At 36.3% G+C, this 16,330-nt stretch overlaps 1 protein-coding gene across 4 annotated transcripts in view; it reads right to left on the minus strand.

Annotated features, from left to right (window-relative positions):
* Positions 1-7,422: 7,422 nt before the first annotated feature.
* LOC123529961 (uncharacterized) overlaps positions 7,423-16,330 on the minus strand; it is a 92,064-nt gene continuing 83,156 nt past the window's right edge. For all 4 annotated transcript variants that reach the window (XM_053521106.1, XM_045310599.2, XM_053521107.1 and 1 more), the window contains 6 exons: positions 15,270-16,031; positions 14,284-14,510; positions 12,571-12,679; positions 11,990-12,131; positions 11,590-11,720; positions 7,423-10,689 (listed from right to left, as the gene is read on the minus strand). In XM_053521106.1, the coding sequence (XP_053377081.1) occupies positions 10,430-10,689; positions 11,590-11,720; positions 11,990-12,131; positions 12,571-12,679; positions 14,284-14,510; positions 15,270-16,031 (1,631 nt within the window). In that variant the 3' untranslated portion in view covers positions 7,423-10,429. The remainder of the gene's footprint in view (positions 10,690-11,589; positions 11,721-11,989; positions 12,132-12,570; positions 12,680-14,283; positions 14,511-15,269; positions 16,032-16,330) is intronic.

The following is a 16,330-nucleotide window of genomic DNA, read 5'->3' on the forward strand; positions in this document are numbered from 1 at the left end:
TAAATGAAAACTAATGTAAATGACTGATTTTAAGAAAATTATATAACCTTATCACCAAACTGAATTTGAGTCTCAGAACACATTGCTGCTAACTGGACCAATCACAACACAGTGTCCAGTCTGGTTACCAAACTTAGTTTTGTAAGGAAGAACATAGAGACAGATAATTATAGAAAACATAGATAGCATGCACTTGCAGTTATATTTAAACAAAACTGGTTTAACGTCAAAACATTGGGGGAAAGTATAAATTGTAACTGTATATTTATTTATTTTGTTGGGTTTAAAGTCACACCGACACAATTATAGCTCATATGGCGACTTTCCAGCTTTGATTGTGGAGGAAGACCCCAGGTGCCCCTCCGTGCATTATCTAATCACGAGCGGGCACCTGGGTAGAACCACCCTAGTGGTGCTTGAACCTGCATCGGTGAGGGGCAAGTGATTTGACCTTAGCCACTCGGCCCCTTCTAACTGTATATAGATAAAAGAAGCAGATACATATATTTTTTGTTGTTGTCCCGTAACAGACAATTGTATTTGTGTTTATTCTAGCTTAAAATTTAACTACTGTTATTGTTGTTTTCAAAAGGTGTGTAATTCCAGAGTAAACATACATAACAGAGAGATTGCATTCTGTCTACACTCTGTTTCACATATAAGTTCCAAACCTAAAAGAATATTGTCTGATGTCCCAAAAGGGACAGTACTCTGTTGTTGCCATTTTTCATCTTCATCATAGACCTCCCAATAATCATCAAAGTTGTTTGCTGATAACTGCAGAGTGCACATGTTCTTGAGCATTCACTTTCATGTTACAAATAGCTGGTCCCAATTTCATGAAAAAACTTAAGAAATTACTTACTCAAGTCTGTTATTTTAAAATCGTGCTATTGCTTAAGTTATTGTTATTTGATTTTTTTTCTCAATAATAACTGATTTATAGCTAAATTATACGATGGTTAGTAGTATTTCTTGGCAGTACTTATTTCAGTCACCCAAATATAAAATTTATATTTAAGCACAATATAGTTAAGTTTTTTCATGAAATTGGGTCCGGTTTATGTGGTTTATTTAGTAGCAAAAAGTGAATTGATTACTTCATCAACAAATATTTATAGAATTAACCAAAAAACGATGTCACAGTTATTGAACAGGTTCAATGTAGAGAAGCCCTCTTTTGTCTTCAATGGCTTAATTGTACTAGTACAACGTGAAGCACCTCTGTTACGACGAAAAACATCAACTTGGGGAGTCAGCATTGAAAAAACACTGCCCTCTGTCCATAACATACAAGATCTACACTGGTTTATCAAACGTGCAGAAACACCTTATAATATTTGTTCAAGATGAGTAGTCTCCCTTATGCTGCTGTACTGGAGCAGAATGATGGACATGAACATTTGTAGAAAAAATTATTTATATCTTAAATGAAAGATGAAGTAGAGTTGTCTGCTCTTCTTGAAATAGAAGTACATGTTGTAATACATTTTCCTATTCATTTGTTGTCAAAGTACCTGTAAATTATTGCAGATAAATTTGAGACCATAAACTATCTTGTTAGGCATGTAAACGCTCCCCCTACTTCCCCAATTGCTAGCATTCTCACTGGAACAAACAGAAGTACCGTATAGCGGGTTAATTCTGCGAGTTTTTATTTCTGCTAAATCTGTGGGTCGAGGCTGTCACGCAGAAATAAATTCCGCACATTTAAACTATCAGCAGAATTTTTTGACACAGAAATAAACTTGATATTTCGCTTAATATAATGACCTGTTATTTTTATCTCATGAGTTTTTCATCTGCTGTCAAGTTATTCACACTGTATCGACTGTGGTTGATTGCTTTTGTTAATGTATCAATCTATTGTCCACGAATGAATGGTTAAAGTTTCGGGCATATAATCTTTACAAGTGTATATCACAAAACACTCTACGTTTATGAAAAGTTAAACTAACAAGAACTGACGAGAACGATATGCATTTGAGTTGATGTAGTAAATGCGGTAGCTATTTTCCATGCACAGAATTTACTTCCGGTTGATGCAAACTGCAAAAATTAATTCCCGCTTTTCTCGAAGGTCGCAGAAATAAAAAACACAGAAATAAACTAGGCCCAATTTAGGACAAAACCGCAGAATTAACCCGCTATACGGTATACAAGGACAGTACAATGAAGAATTAAGAAAGCATAGATAGCATCAAACACTAAATTTACCTTAATAAGGAAATTGAAGCCGTATAAAACATGAACAGAAAAACTTACCGTGCATTTCCTACCACCATGTGTTAAAAATATTTGAGACGCACCATGAGAGAACCAACATATATTGCATTTGCGACCAGCATGGATCCAGACCAGCCTGCCAACCAGAGAAAATTATCAGACATGAAAGTACCAATAATATGTGTGTCCGCTTCATGTTGATGATGTACTCAAAGCTTCATTTTAAATGGACAGAATCTGTAGGAGTTAAGTATACAATGTTCATATATAGTTTTAATATTTCAAACTAACTAGATGTGTGTCCCTAGGACACAGGCGCCCCCCACTCCTGTCACTGTACATGGTTTTAAAACTCGAGGTTTAATATTTTTTAAGATGTTTGCAACACAAACTTAAGAAACTTAAGAACTTTATATGTATTTTTCAATTAGTGAAGGGCCAAAACTCTGGCCTAGCGGAGTAAAATCCCAAAGAGAACACCTGATGCAAAACTTCATAGGCTAAGTATATTTTGACATGCATGCAGCACAAACTTTTTGTTTTTACCAATCAAGGGCAATAACTCTGGTCAAGCAGTCACCCCCACCCCCTCAAAAGACTCAAGTGCACAAATTTACATGCTGGATAATACTACGTAATATACTTTTTTAGATATGTGCGCCTTTTTATGCATATTTTTTCACTAAGTCAAGGGCCATAACTCTGTTCTGTCTGAAAGATATCTCTAACTAAACCCCAGATGCACAACTTTACATGCTAAATAATATTCCTGTAAAGTTTCATAATACTGGGTCAAATACTTTTAGAGATACATGCGACACAAACTTCTGGCTCTTTTATGCCTATTTAAGACTAAGTAAAGGGCCAAAACTCTGGTCAGACTGTGTGCGATCCAAATTAAAACCAATGCTTCCCGTGCTGAATAACAGTCCTGTGAAGTTTGATGACTCGAGTCAAATACTTTTTGAGATATGAACGATACAAAATCTGGACAGACAGACATTCCTACATATGGGTATTTATGTGGCTACTCTTTTGTTCTCCCTATTGTTATTTTAGCCACATAAAAGAAAACAAGAGGGTCATTGACCCTAAAGCGCTCACCTGTGTACAAGGCTTCAGGTGTGCTTGTATAAGTACAGTCAGGTTTCTTCTATATTAACCTATATTACATACATGTCACACACACTTTTGAACCTAGGGCAATAATTTGAACAATTACGGTAGACATTACAAATCTGATATCACATGCCAAATATCAAGGCTCTAGCTATTATTGATTCAGAGAAGATTTTCAAAGTTTCTAATATAAAAGCCTATAGTAAGTACATGTCAGACACAGGGTGTGGCCATCTTTTGACCTTGGGGCAATACTTTGGACAAGTATGGTATACATGAAGGGAAAAGTGACCATTGTATAATCTTGGTAGAGGGTCACACAAGAACCATTTGTGTAAAATTATTTTAAAATCGGGCAAGCAGTTTCACACAAGAAGACTTTTAAAGTTTCCACTATATACATATAGGGAAAAGTGACCACACCCTCTGGCGGCCATGTTTTTTGACGAATCAAAATAATTTGAACAATCTTGGTAGAGGGTGACATAGGGACTATTTGTGTAAAATTATTCTAAAATCAGGCCAGCAGTTTCACACAGGAAGATTTTTAAAGTTTCCACTATATACATATAGGGAAAAGTGACCACGCCCTCTGGCGGCCATGTTTTTTGACGAATCGGAATACTTTGAACAATCTTTCTAAAGGGTCACACAAGGACCATTTGTGTAAAATTATTCTAAATTCGGACCAGCAGTTTCACACAAGAAGATTTTTGAAGTTTCCACTATATACATATAGGGAAAAGTGACCACGCCTTCTGGCAGCCATGTTTTTTGACGAATCAAAACAATTTTAACAGTCTTGGTAGAGGTTCACACAAGGACCATTTGTGTAAAATTATTCTAAAATTGGGCCAGTAGTTTCACACAAGAAGATTTTTAAAGTTTCCACTATATACATACAGGGAAAAGTGACCACGCCCTCTGGTTGCCATGTTTTTTGACGAATCAAAATAATTTGAACAAGAGATCACAGAGTGATCTTGGCGCCCACCAATGTGCCATTTTTGAGTGTTCCAAATTTCAAGACTTATTGACTAGCTCAAGGTCAAATTTCATTTCCGTACACAACACAAATCTATGCATGTGGTCCAAATTTGAAGCCTGTACCTTCAAAAATGTGAAAGTAGGTCACTAGGTCAATGTCAAGGTCAAAGTTTGTTTCGGTACACAAAACTATGCATGTGGTCCTAAATTTGAAGCCTGTAGCTACAGAAATGTGAAAGTAGGTCACTAGGTCTATCTTAAGGTCAAAGTTAATTTCGGTACACAAAACTATGCAAGTGGTCCAAATTTGAAGGCTGTAGCTTGAGAAATGTAAAAGTAGGTCACTAGGTCAAAATCCAGGTCAAATTTTACTTCGGAATACAAAACTATGCATGTGGTCCAAATTTGAAGCCTGTACCTTCAAAAATGTGAAAGTAGGTCACTAGGTCAATGTAAAGGTCAAAGTTTGTTTTGGTACACAAAACTATGCATGTGGTCCAAATTTGAAGGCTGTAGCTTGAGAAATGTAAAAGTAGGTCACTAGGTCAAAATCAAGGTCAAATTTTATTTCGGAATACAAAACTATGCATGTGGTCCAAATTTGAAGCCTGTACCTTAAAAATGTGAAAGTAGGTCACTAGGTCAATGTAAAGGTCAAAGGTCATTTCAGTACACAAAACTATGCAAGTGGTCCAAATTTGAAGGCTGTAGCTTGAGAAATGTAAAAGTAGGTCACTAGGTCAAAATCCAGGTCAAATTTTATTTCAGAATACAAAACTATGCATGTGGTCCAAATTTGAAGCCTGTACCTTCAAAAATGTGAAAGTAGGTCACTAGGTCAATGTCAAGGTCAAAGTTTTTTTCGGTACACAAAACTATGCATGTAGTCCAAATTTGAAGGCTGTAGCTTGAGAAAGTTGAAAGTAGGTCACTAGGTCAAAATCAATGTCAAATTTCATTTTGAAACACGAAACTATGCATATGGTCCAAATTTGATGCCTGTACCTTCAAAAATGTTAAAGTAGGTCACTAGGTCAAAATAAAGGTCAAAGTTTTTTCCAGTGCACAAAATTATGCATGTGGTCCAAATTTGAAGGCTGTAGCTACAGAAATGTGAAAGTAGGTCACTAGGTCAAAATCAAGGTCAACTCATGTTAAGGTTCATCTTGCCACTCAAAAATATACATGTGGTCCAAGTTTGAATGTTGTAGTTACTGACAAGAACATTTTAAAAGCTTTTCCCTATATAAGTCTATATGAACCATGTGACCCCCGGGGCGGGGCCATATTTAACCCTAGGAGGATAATTTGAACAAACTTGGTAGAGAACCACTAGATGATGCTACATTACAAGTATCAAAGCCCTAGGCTTTGTGGTTTGGACAAGAAGATTTTCAAAGTTTTTCCCTATATAAGTCTATGTAAACCATATGAACCCCAGGGCGGGGCCATATTTGACCCTAGGGGTATAATTTGAACAATCTTAGTTAAAGACCACTAGATGATGTCACATACAAAATATCAAAGCCCTAGGCCCTGTGGTTTTGGACAAGAGGTTATTCAAAGTTTTTCCCTATATAAGTCTATATAAACCATGTGACCCCAGGGCGGGGCCATATTTGACCCCAGAGAAATAATTTGAATCATCTTGGTAGAGGACCACTAGATGATGCTTCATACCAAATATCAAAGCCCTAGGCTCTGTGATTTTGGACAAGAAGGTTTTCAAAGTTTTTCCCTATATAAATCTATATAAATTATAGAAATAAACAAAGGGCCATAACTAACTCATAAATTGTTGAACCAGTCTGATTTTCAGGGGGACACAACTAGGGTACCAATACATCATTCTGACAAAGTTTGGTCAAAATCCCCCCAGTAGTTTCTGAGGAGATGCGATAACGAGAAATTGTTAACGGACGGACGGACGGACGGACGGACGGAATGACGGACGGACGGACCACGGACGCAGAGTGATTTTAATAGCCCACCATCTGATGATGGTGGGCTAAAAATCTTGGTAGAGGGTCACACAAGGACCATTTGTGTAAAATTATTGTAAAATCGGGCCGTCAGATTTACACAAGAAGATTTTTAAAGTTTCCACTATATACACGGCGGCCATGTTTTTTGACAAATCAATATAATTTGAACAATCTTGGTAGAGGGTGACATAAGAACCTTTGGGTGAAATTATTTCAAAATCGGACCATCGGTTTAGGAGATGTCGTTTGAAGATTTTTCTATTTTTAGCTCTGGTGGCCCCTATGTGCAACCAAGCTGAACCGTTTGAACAACTTTGGTAGAGGACCATCTAAGGAACATCCACGCAAAGTTTCTTCAAAATCAATTCAGTGGTTTTGGAGATGTCGTTTAAACACAATTGTTGATGACGGACGGACGACTCGACACACGACAGACACAGCGTGATCATAATACCTCACCATGAGCACTTTGTGCTCAGGTGAACTAAAAAACCACATAAAAGCTTACGGAATGAATGACATCAAAGAAAAAGTTAAGTTACCTATTGTTCCTACAGCCAACTAAGTATGCAAATGTGGGCTTGGACTGACGGATGGATAAGGCAATTTTTAAGTGCCACCCCACCCCAAAAAACTGGGTGTGGAGGGAGGGGGCACAAAAAGGACATAACTCCATGAAAGTTCTGAAAATGTGCATGTCGATGTTCACTTAGCTTCATTTCATTTGGATGGAAACTGTAGGAGGAGCTGAGTAGTTTTAACGAGTAACAAATGGACTGATAGACAAGTTAACACACAGTACATCTCCCGTGGGCATAACACTGACATAATTCAGAGGCATGTCTTTTTAACCCTTAGCCTGCTGCAGGCGACTTTAACAGCCCTTGCAAACAGCTTGGAACCAGATCAGACGCCGATTAAATCGGCGTCTGATCAGGTTCCAAGCTGTTTGCTACTTTGACAATATTTCTTCCAATTTTGGAGCAAATTGAATGAACTTTACAATTTTAGCAGACGACATTTCCAGCAGACGACAATTTATCTAGCATGCTAAAGGTTAAGTGAGAGAATACAGAGATACTCAAAGAGGAAAAAATGTATTACAGATGTTTCTAACCTTTATTGATTTTCACAGTATATATTCTTAAACAGCACAATATGATTTCATTTACACTTAATATCTCACTAATGAAAAATGCAATATATTCATGACAAAATGTACATTTTGAAATAAAATCAACAGAATTAGTGAGCAACACTCACTAACTTGGACTAAAATGATAAAATGAAATCTACAGCTTCAATTCTGAATTCATGGGTAAAATATTTTTCCAAAAATGCTGTAAGAATAAAATATGTACAAATAAATTCTAATATCACAAGCTTAAAGTGAAGCAGTTGGGCTCACCCGTAAAATTTTCACCTATAAAAATGTTCAAATGTAAAGCAATGGTTATCTGTAAAATAACAATCATACACAGTTGTGTACTTATAGTACACTAGAAAACAACCAGTGATTTTCAAATGACAGGAATAGACTTTTTCTGTATCAAAATTTTGTAAGCCTCTTCAAAAATACTTCAATCTGGGATGAATATCTATTATGCTAAAAGATAAACTAAAATTGGTTGCTTTTTCCTTCACAAGACATGGCTTATAAAATGAAAGAGAAAAAAATTATAGCTAAAATATGAGCACTGATTGTCTTAACATTTTATGCGAATCTTCTAATATTTTGCCTATCATCAAGAAAATAAAAAGTATACACTAAAAAAAAAACCACTTCAAATTCACGTATTGTAATGCACAAATCTATTTGTTATCACATAATATATCAAATGAAGGAATTAGCAACGCACAAGGAAAACCCATGCAGAATCTTCAATAAGCTGCTATACTGTAAAGTCATTAATATTCATGGGGACACTAATGATTTTGTCTTTGCCAACAGTGCAAATCATAATCAGCCTGCACATCAGAGTCTTTTTGGTAAGGAACCCCATTTTGACAGTTAATGGTACTATCCAAATTCATTATAGAAATTCAGCAGGATAAGGGTTCATATTCGTACGGACTACTTTTCCTGGATATCATGGTTGAGTCAATCCAGGAAACTGAATCCAACCAAACCAGTACAATGTCAAATTTTTATATGTTCAAAGTTTATATCCCCATCGAATAGCTGTTTTGACCCAAACCACGAAATGTTGTGCCCATGAAATTAAATGATTTTACAGTATTTATCATGCCTGTATGTTTGCACTGTTTTGATTCTTGTAATGTTGTCCATCAACAGACATTTACCATTTATAATTGTATAAAAATAAAACAGAGTACAATTAGACACCTTGTTTATAAGCAGTTTCAAATTTAGTCTTGTATATGGTGTTGTTATACATGATGAATATACATATATATATATATATATACACAATAAATGTAAATGAATGATGTAAACTTATACTCTTATCTTTTCACATAATAATATCATTCTTTAGTTACTTTAAATGCATTGTAATTCATTGATTGCAGAGAAAGCTTAACATCTGTTTCCCGACTACTTCACCAGTACTGATGCCTAGGAGCATCCGTTTCCTGGCTACCTCACCAGTACTGATGCCTAGGAGCATCCGTTTCCTGGCTACCTCACCAGTACTGATGCCTAGAAACATCTGTTTCCTGGCTACCTCACCAGTACTGATGCCTAGGAGCATCTGTTTCCTGGCTACCTCACCAGTACTGATGCCTAGGAGCATCCGTTTCCTGGCTACCTCACCAGTACTGATGCCTAGGAGCATCCGTTTCCTGGCTACCTCACCAGTACTGATGCCTAGAAAAAATGGTAGTCAAACTGCTCTCATACTTCTAATTAGGATCACTCTAATCACTCAACAAAATTGTATAAAGGGTCATTTTTTTTCATTATTTTTCCCCTTTATGTAACTGGCCTTAAAAAGCTTGGTGTGGCCAATGCAAGCAAGTTCTTGATAAATTCTTAAGCTCTAACAGATATAATGTACAGCTATATTCAAAAACATTTTTTTTTTAAACATATAATATATCAGTAACAAATAATTGTATGATTCAACGTTGACACTAATACAGATGGATCAACCTTTCCCTGACATGAGTTAATGAGCGATGCCGTCTATCTGCAGCTTTCTCATTACCTAAATCAGAAACCTGCTTCCTTTAAGGTAGTTCTGCACTTTCGGATGAAAAATTGTCTACAATGTAGAATTTAATTAAACCTTCATTTTTCAAAACTTCAGAATATGCTAAGAATATTTGGCAAGTAAAAAAGATAGGGTCGTGTGCTCGATTTTTTGCTAGACTGATTTGAAAAATTTGGACCACAAAAAAGTTTTCATAATAGGAGTCTATGGGAAAATTATAATTTTGATAACATTTTCGCCAATAGATTTTAATGGAACTTTTCAGTTGTAAATAAACATATGGCCTATAGTATGGTGAAGTTAAATGAATATGTCCGTGTACTTGTTTCGGGGATATTTGCCAATGATTAAAGTGATCCACACATTTCATGCTGATTTTAAGACATTTTTTGTAAAAATTACTTAAAAAGTTGGATGTTTTAATATCATACTACACTGCCATTGTAATAAATTCACTCACAGGTTGCCATTAATTCATAAAATGAATTTCATTTTTTGTACACCAAATTCAGGCTTTATTCTACATTATCCAGAAAAAAATGTTACTATGTTATCAACCTTACAGAACTACCTTAAGTCATAACAAGTTTTCCTATATAAACTGAATATGAAGTTATATTTAAGAAAGGCAAGCAAACATACTAAACTGTTTCTTCTTTCTATTTTTTTTTTAGTCATAGCACTTGACAGCTTGGCACCATGTGCCATTTTATTCAATGTTTACAAGCTTTTCCATAAACTTCATCAAGTCAGTGTCACAGTCTACTATTCTAAAAGTAGTAACACTGCTTTATAGCACAATGCACCCGGAAATTGTCTCTACTGTCCAGTAAATTACTAACATCATGCTAGTTTACAGAAAAACATCACGAGATCTGAACTGACTGGAAAGCCCCTTTCAACTTTTACCCCACTTCTGTCAACTATATCAAAATTCTAATTATCATCTTTGATATCAAAAATTTCTTTGTGAAGTTCTGGGAAGTCTTCAACCACACTAGCCTTTTGCATTTTCATCGCATTCAACGCCATGGAGTGCTTTGCATTCACATTTCTAAACACTGGGATTACACTAAGAAGTCTAGCAAATTTGCTTTCATAGTCATTGTGGTTATTCCTCATTTCATAATACAGAGACTGTAAAAAGAGTGTGTGCAGCTTGTCTACAGCAAGAACGTTGGTCAATCCCTCTCGTTCTGTAAAAAGAAAAAATAAGCTGTGAAATACTGAAAGAGGCCTCTATACAGTAAGAGAAACTATACAAATCATTATATGAGCCCCACCCGTGCAGTCTGGTAAGGACCCATGCTGTTCAGTTTCAAAGCCTTGCAATTAGAGAAATCGTCAGGGAACAGCATGGATCCTGACCAGACTTCGTGGATGGGCAGGCTGGTCTGGATCCATGCTGGTCGCAAACGCACTATGTTGGTTTTCTCATGGTGAGGCTCTTGGAACAAATCCAACTTTCAGAAAAAATCCTTCAAGAGGACATGTCTACTTCTCAGCACAGGTCTCGTGCGTAAACCTCCCTGGGATACTTAGTGTGCCTCAACGAAGTTATGATCAAATATGAATAAACTGTAACAGTTAAAACTAAATAACTTGAAACATTGATCATTCAAACACCTACTAACATTTGAATGTTACATTCTTTAGGCATAGGAAATAGAGATTGCACCTTTACTAACCCTCCAAGGTGTTCTGTATTACAAAAGTGCTTCTATTGCGAAATTTTGATACAAGCAAAACTGTATTATCCGCACTATGAAATACTTACTGGTATTTCATTTTATTATCAGCTTGTTTAAAGTTAGATTTTTACCATAAGTAAGTTGACAAAATCATAGAAAGCAGGCTTTGCGGGGTAAATCAAACACATAAGAATAAATCCTAGATGTTTTTGTTGTGCAAAAAAGTATTATATTGTGTCTTAAACCGTTTTCATTAAACTAATAGATATTTGAAATAGTTTTTGGTTATTTCAAGGACTTGGAAATCAATTTCTAGACTTTATCTAATGTATTTCTATCTTTGAAAATTTTAGGGTCTATCTCTACACTTTTAAAACATGTCTGCAAGTAAACATGCTAATTTACCTGGACACATAATGAGGGCAGCTGAGAAGATTCCAATTTCCTCATCCGTCAGTCTGAGTGGGTTTAGCTGTATCGCCACATTAAAGAACTCATCAATAAATGGACCCATTGGCATGTTCCTTATCACCATTCTGTAATAACAGTTTCTTGTGACAAGTACTACTAAAAGTCTATGGAAACACACATCAACAACGTTTGATAATCATATAGCTTAAACACAAGTGGGTGAAGTGTACATCATAAATAAAGAACACAACTTATATCAAAGCTATAAACAAGGGTTTGGAAAATCTTTTCTCAAATAATATTAAACTTTCACTTCAGCTAAAATTATATTAGACTTGCAAAATACAATCTGAATGTTCCAGTTTTATCTGTATAATCTATATGTCTAACTTACCTAGGGCATTTCATTTCCATCATGGGGTCAAACATCTCTTCTTTGACATGGTCCACAAGGAGGCACATGCGGCACAGTAAAATCTCAAATGAGCCTTTCTTTATCAACACAATTTGATCATCCTGCTGAATCTCACCAAACCCTATAGTAAGAAATGATTAAAGTCAAAACAGTTGTAAAATATTTTGTTCTTATTGCTAAAGTACTGCCAGTGACTTTCAAGACTACGAATTCCAAGGATAGTGGATCCTAAGGAGTGTGATCCATGGGAAAAACATCCAAAGCAGAATCTATGGATTGTGGGTTCAAGTACATGTATTTCAAATCCATGGACAGTGGGTCTAACCGCAAAGTGTTTTTCAAAAACAACTGATCAATTCAAAAGATAAAATTCTGGGGGGCACAAAATGTGTTTATCTTTTCAACTGCATCAGATATTAGCATCATGTCAAAAAAGAATGATCCTTCAAGGAAAGTCTGGCAATCTCCTATCAACCAGTCATGGCAAGGCGTTATCATTAAACAAGAATACTGATTTGCATATTCCCTAAGAGCTTTTTATGAGGCAGTAAATTTCTTACCTGGTAACTTCTTGCAGAATCTCACAGCCTGTGTTATCTCAAAAACCATATTTTTAATCATTTTTTGCCACATGTGAGTAGGGCTGATTGACAGCTTTGACAAGTCAGGCTGCAAGATAATAAAACAACAATGGAATAAGATGCCTGTTTTTTTCTCTTATATAATTCTGGCACTTCTAACTAAAATATTCTATAATTAATTTACTTTTAAATATGGAAAACCCTCATTTACAGTACCTAACCCAGTTAAATATACAATATAACTTATGTACAGGTGCATTCACAACAACAAAAACAACAAGAGGACCATGATGGTCCTGAATCGCTCACCTATCCCCACATGACCCAGTGTTGAACTGAGTACGACGTCGTTATTTCTATTATTTGACATAGTGACCTAGTTTTTGAGCACATGTGACCTAGATATCATCAAGATAAAAAATTCTGACCAATTTTCATGAAGATCCATTGAAAAATATGACCTCTAGAGAGGTCACAAGGTTTTTCTATTATTTAACCTAATGACCTAGTTTTTGAAGGCACGTGACCCACTTCTGAATCTGACCTAGATATCATCAAGGTGAACATTCTCACCAATTTTCATGAAGATCTCATGAAAAATATGGCCTCTAGGGAGGTCACAAGGTTTTTCTATTTTTCGACCTACTGACCTAGTTTTTGACCGCACATGACCCAGTTACAAACTTGACCTAGATATCATAAAGCTGAATACACTCACCAATTTTCATGAAGATCCATTGAGAAACATGGCCTCTAGAGACGTCACAAGGTTTTTCTATTTTTAGACCTACTGACCTAGTTTTTGATCGCACGTGACCCAGTTTCGAACTTGACCTAGATATCATCAAGATGAACATTCTGACCAACTTTCATAAAGATCCCATGAAAAATGTGACCTCTAGAGTGGTCACAAGCACGAACGCACGGACGGACGACGGACGCCACGCGATCACAAAAGCTCACCTTGTCACTTTGTGACAGGTGAGCTAAAAATAATGACTGCACGCAGAAAAACCCATACGTCAAATTGTGACCTTGACTCAAGAGATCCGGGTCATTCACACAACACACCCTTAGGATTAGATGAACATTTTTGCAAACTTATTTCAAAATCCATTCATGTGCCTAAAAGATATGGACCAGACACGAAAAAAAATCACACATTATTTTTTGACCTTGACCTTGATCTGGGAGACCAGGGTCATAAGCATGACACACCTTCTCCATATGGTTAACATTTGTGTCAAATTATTTTCAAATCCCCCTATGAATGTTGAAGTTACAGCTCAGAAAAGAACTTACATGGACGAACACACTCACATACCGACGGACAGTGCGATTTTAACAAAAGGTGGGCATAAAAATGTCCTTTGAAGAGAAGTGTGGCAGACCTACAGAAAACAATCTGCAAGTGATCACAGTAGCTCACCCTGAGCATCTTGTGTACAGATGAGGTAAAAACTGCCAGTTTTTTAACTGACATTGCAAATTCATACTGAGGCTTATTATATATTTACTATTAAGTACAGTAAAACACATTGTCTGCTCAAGGTCGCAGGGATATGAGCAGAATGCTCAAGCTGCCCTCGTTTTAAAGCTATACGACCACAGAAGATACTTTAAAAACAGTCGGAAAACATAAATTGCTAAAAAACCCTGGGTAATCCTTAATTCAAAGCATTTAAATCTTACCAAGTTTCCTTCCAACACTTTCTTGGCAAATTTTTCATCAGCCTCAGCAACCTTCTGTCTGGTGGGTGTAACTGTTGCCATGTGGGCCTCGGAGACAGTCTGTATCACCTGGTCAATCAGTTGTTGCCGTAGCGAAGACGGCACATGTTTTACTTCCTCCATGATTCTCTCAATGTCAATCTCATTGGCATTATCATCAGGTTCCGGAAGCTGTTCTACCATCATTTCTGAAATTGTTAAAATCAAAGTTCTAGAAACAAATAAAATACATTAATATATGTAAAGCTTCATGTTCGATTACGATACTGGTGTTACATTTCTAGGGAAGATTTTCCTCAACAGCAGCTGTCTGTTGACAGCCCGCTCCACTGTTCAAAGAATTGATGTAAGTATGGGGTCAAAATATTACCAGAGATTTTCAGACAAAAAAATAAAACAGATAAGACAAATAATGTACCTATTATAATAAACAAGTGGTAAAGGTTTCACAGCTATATGTCAAATAGTTTACACAAAATATGAACTGGTATCAAAAACTTAACCAAGATATGTTGTACTCTTGCCTAAAACTGGACATGGTGATGATACACAAGACTAGTGTCTTTATCTCAAAAGATTTTGCCAAAATGTGAACTGTTACAAAAAACTTAACCAAGGTGTGATGCCGACGCCAACACTTTGGTGAGAAGGATAGCTCTACTTATTCTCCAAATAGTTCAGCAAAAAATCTGTTGTCAAATGTAAAAAAAATTCCATGACAGCCACATTTAGACTTAAAAGCACCAAAAATTCAGTACATCACACTTTTATTTAAATGCTGTGTTGTGACATTCAAATGCTTTTCTATAGCTGTCTGTAACTACTTTCTGTAAAACTATAACAAAATCTTCATACCTGTCACAATACAGAGTTATTTTAAAAATCTAAGTCTTAATTTTGAACAAGAAATGCAGATGAACAAAGATGATAGAACTATTGGCTCTTACCCGGCATCATGCCACTCATCATTCCAGACATCATGCTTCCATCTCCCATCATTTCCATCATGTCCGGCATCATCATCATCATGTCCGGAGAAAGTTCCGGCATCGTGAAAGGTGACGCTGCATCTGGCATTGGCGGCATTCCGCCCATCATAGTACTGCTTGAATTATCAACAACTTGTGTCATGGCTGTGAACTCCCTATTATCAAGTCCTGGTTCAATTTTAACATCTGCAGATAAATCTTTTGTTTCAGTGGTTAATGATGACGTAGTTGTCGGCAACAAAGTATGACTATTATCTGTGACCGAGGTATTTTCAGAGGATATTTTAAAATTGTCCAGATCCTCAATGATTCCAGATTTTGAGTCAATATTCAACTGGTTTCTATTCTGGATATTTTGATCTATGATATTAGGCGAGTGACTGGTGTTACTAGTTGGACTGCTCACAGTACTAGAGGTATACCCAGATTCTGTCCCGCTCTGTTTGGACTGCTGGACGTTCTTCTTGTTTTTCTGATTGTCATTACTGTTGCTGTTACGTTGATGCTCTCGGAAGCTGACCTGAGCCGCCGACAAGAACGCCTGCATCAATTCGGACTTGAATGTCCCATTCTGCTGGAGTAATCTCTGCAATTCTGCCATTCTAAGTTTGTAAAGTTCTGCTGGTGAAGGATATGGTGCAATAGGCACGTTGGTCTCTCTTTTTGGTTCTACGCCGCTTGAATCTTTTAACCGCTTTGGTCGTCTGCCTAATCGGGATGCTGTAAATAAAAATAAAAAACTACAAAATCTGCAAAAAATTTATTGCAAACATCTGCTTGCAGCCTTGCAACTTGCAACAATCTGTCAAAGTAAGACATGATTTACTGTTTTGCAGACATCTCTTCACAAGCTGTCAAAAAAAAAACGCATTCTAACAATACATTCTGGCATAGAGACAGACAATATAAACACAAACATTCAGTTGCAGAAATGTCAAGTCATATCCCATTCAGCTAAAAGAAAAGTCAGAGTAATTATTCATCTTACATTATTCTAGAAAATAACTGTATTTTTAAAA

The sequence above is a fragment of the Mercenaria mercenaria genome, chromosome 13, assembly GCF_021730395.1.
Source record: "Mercenaria mercenaria strain notata chromosome 13, MADL_Memer_1, whole genome shotgun sequence".
Taxonomy (NCBI): domain Eukaryota; kingdom Metazoa; phylum Mollusca; class Bivalvia; order Venerida; family Veneridae; genus Mercenaria; species Mercenaria mercenaria.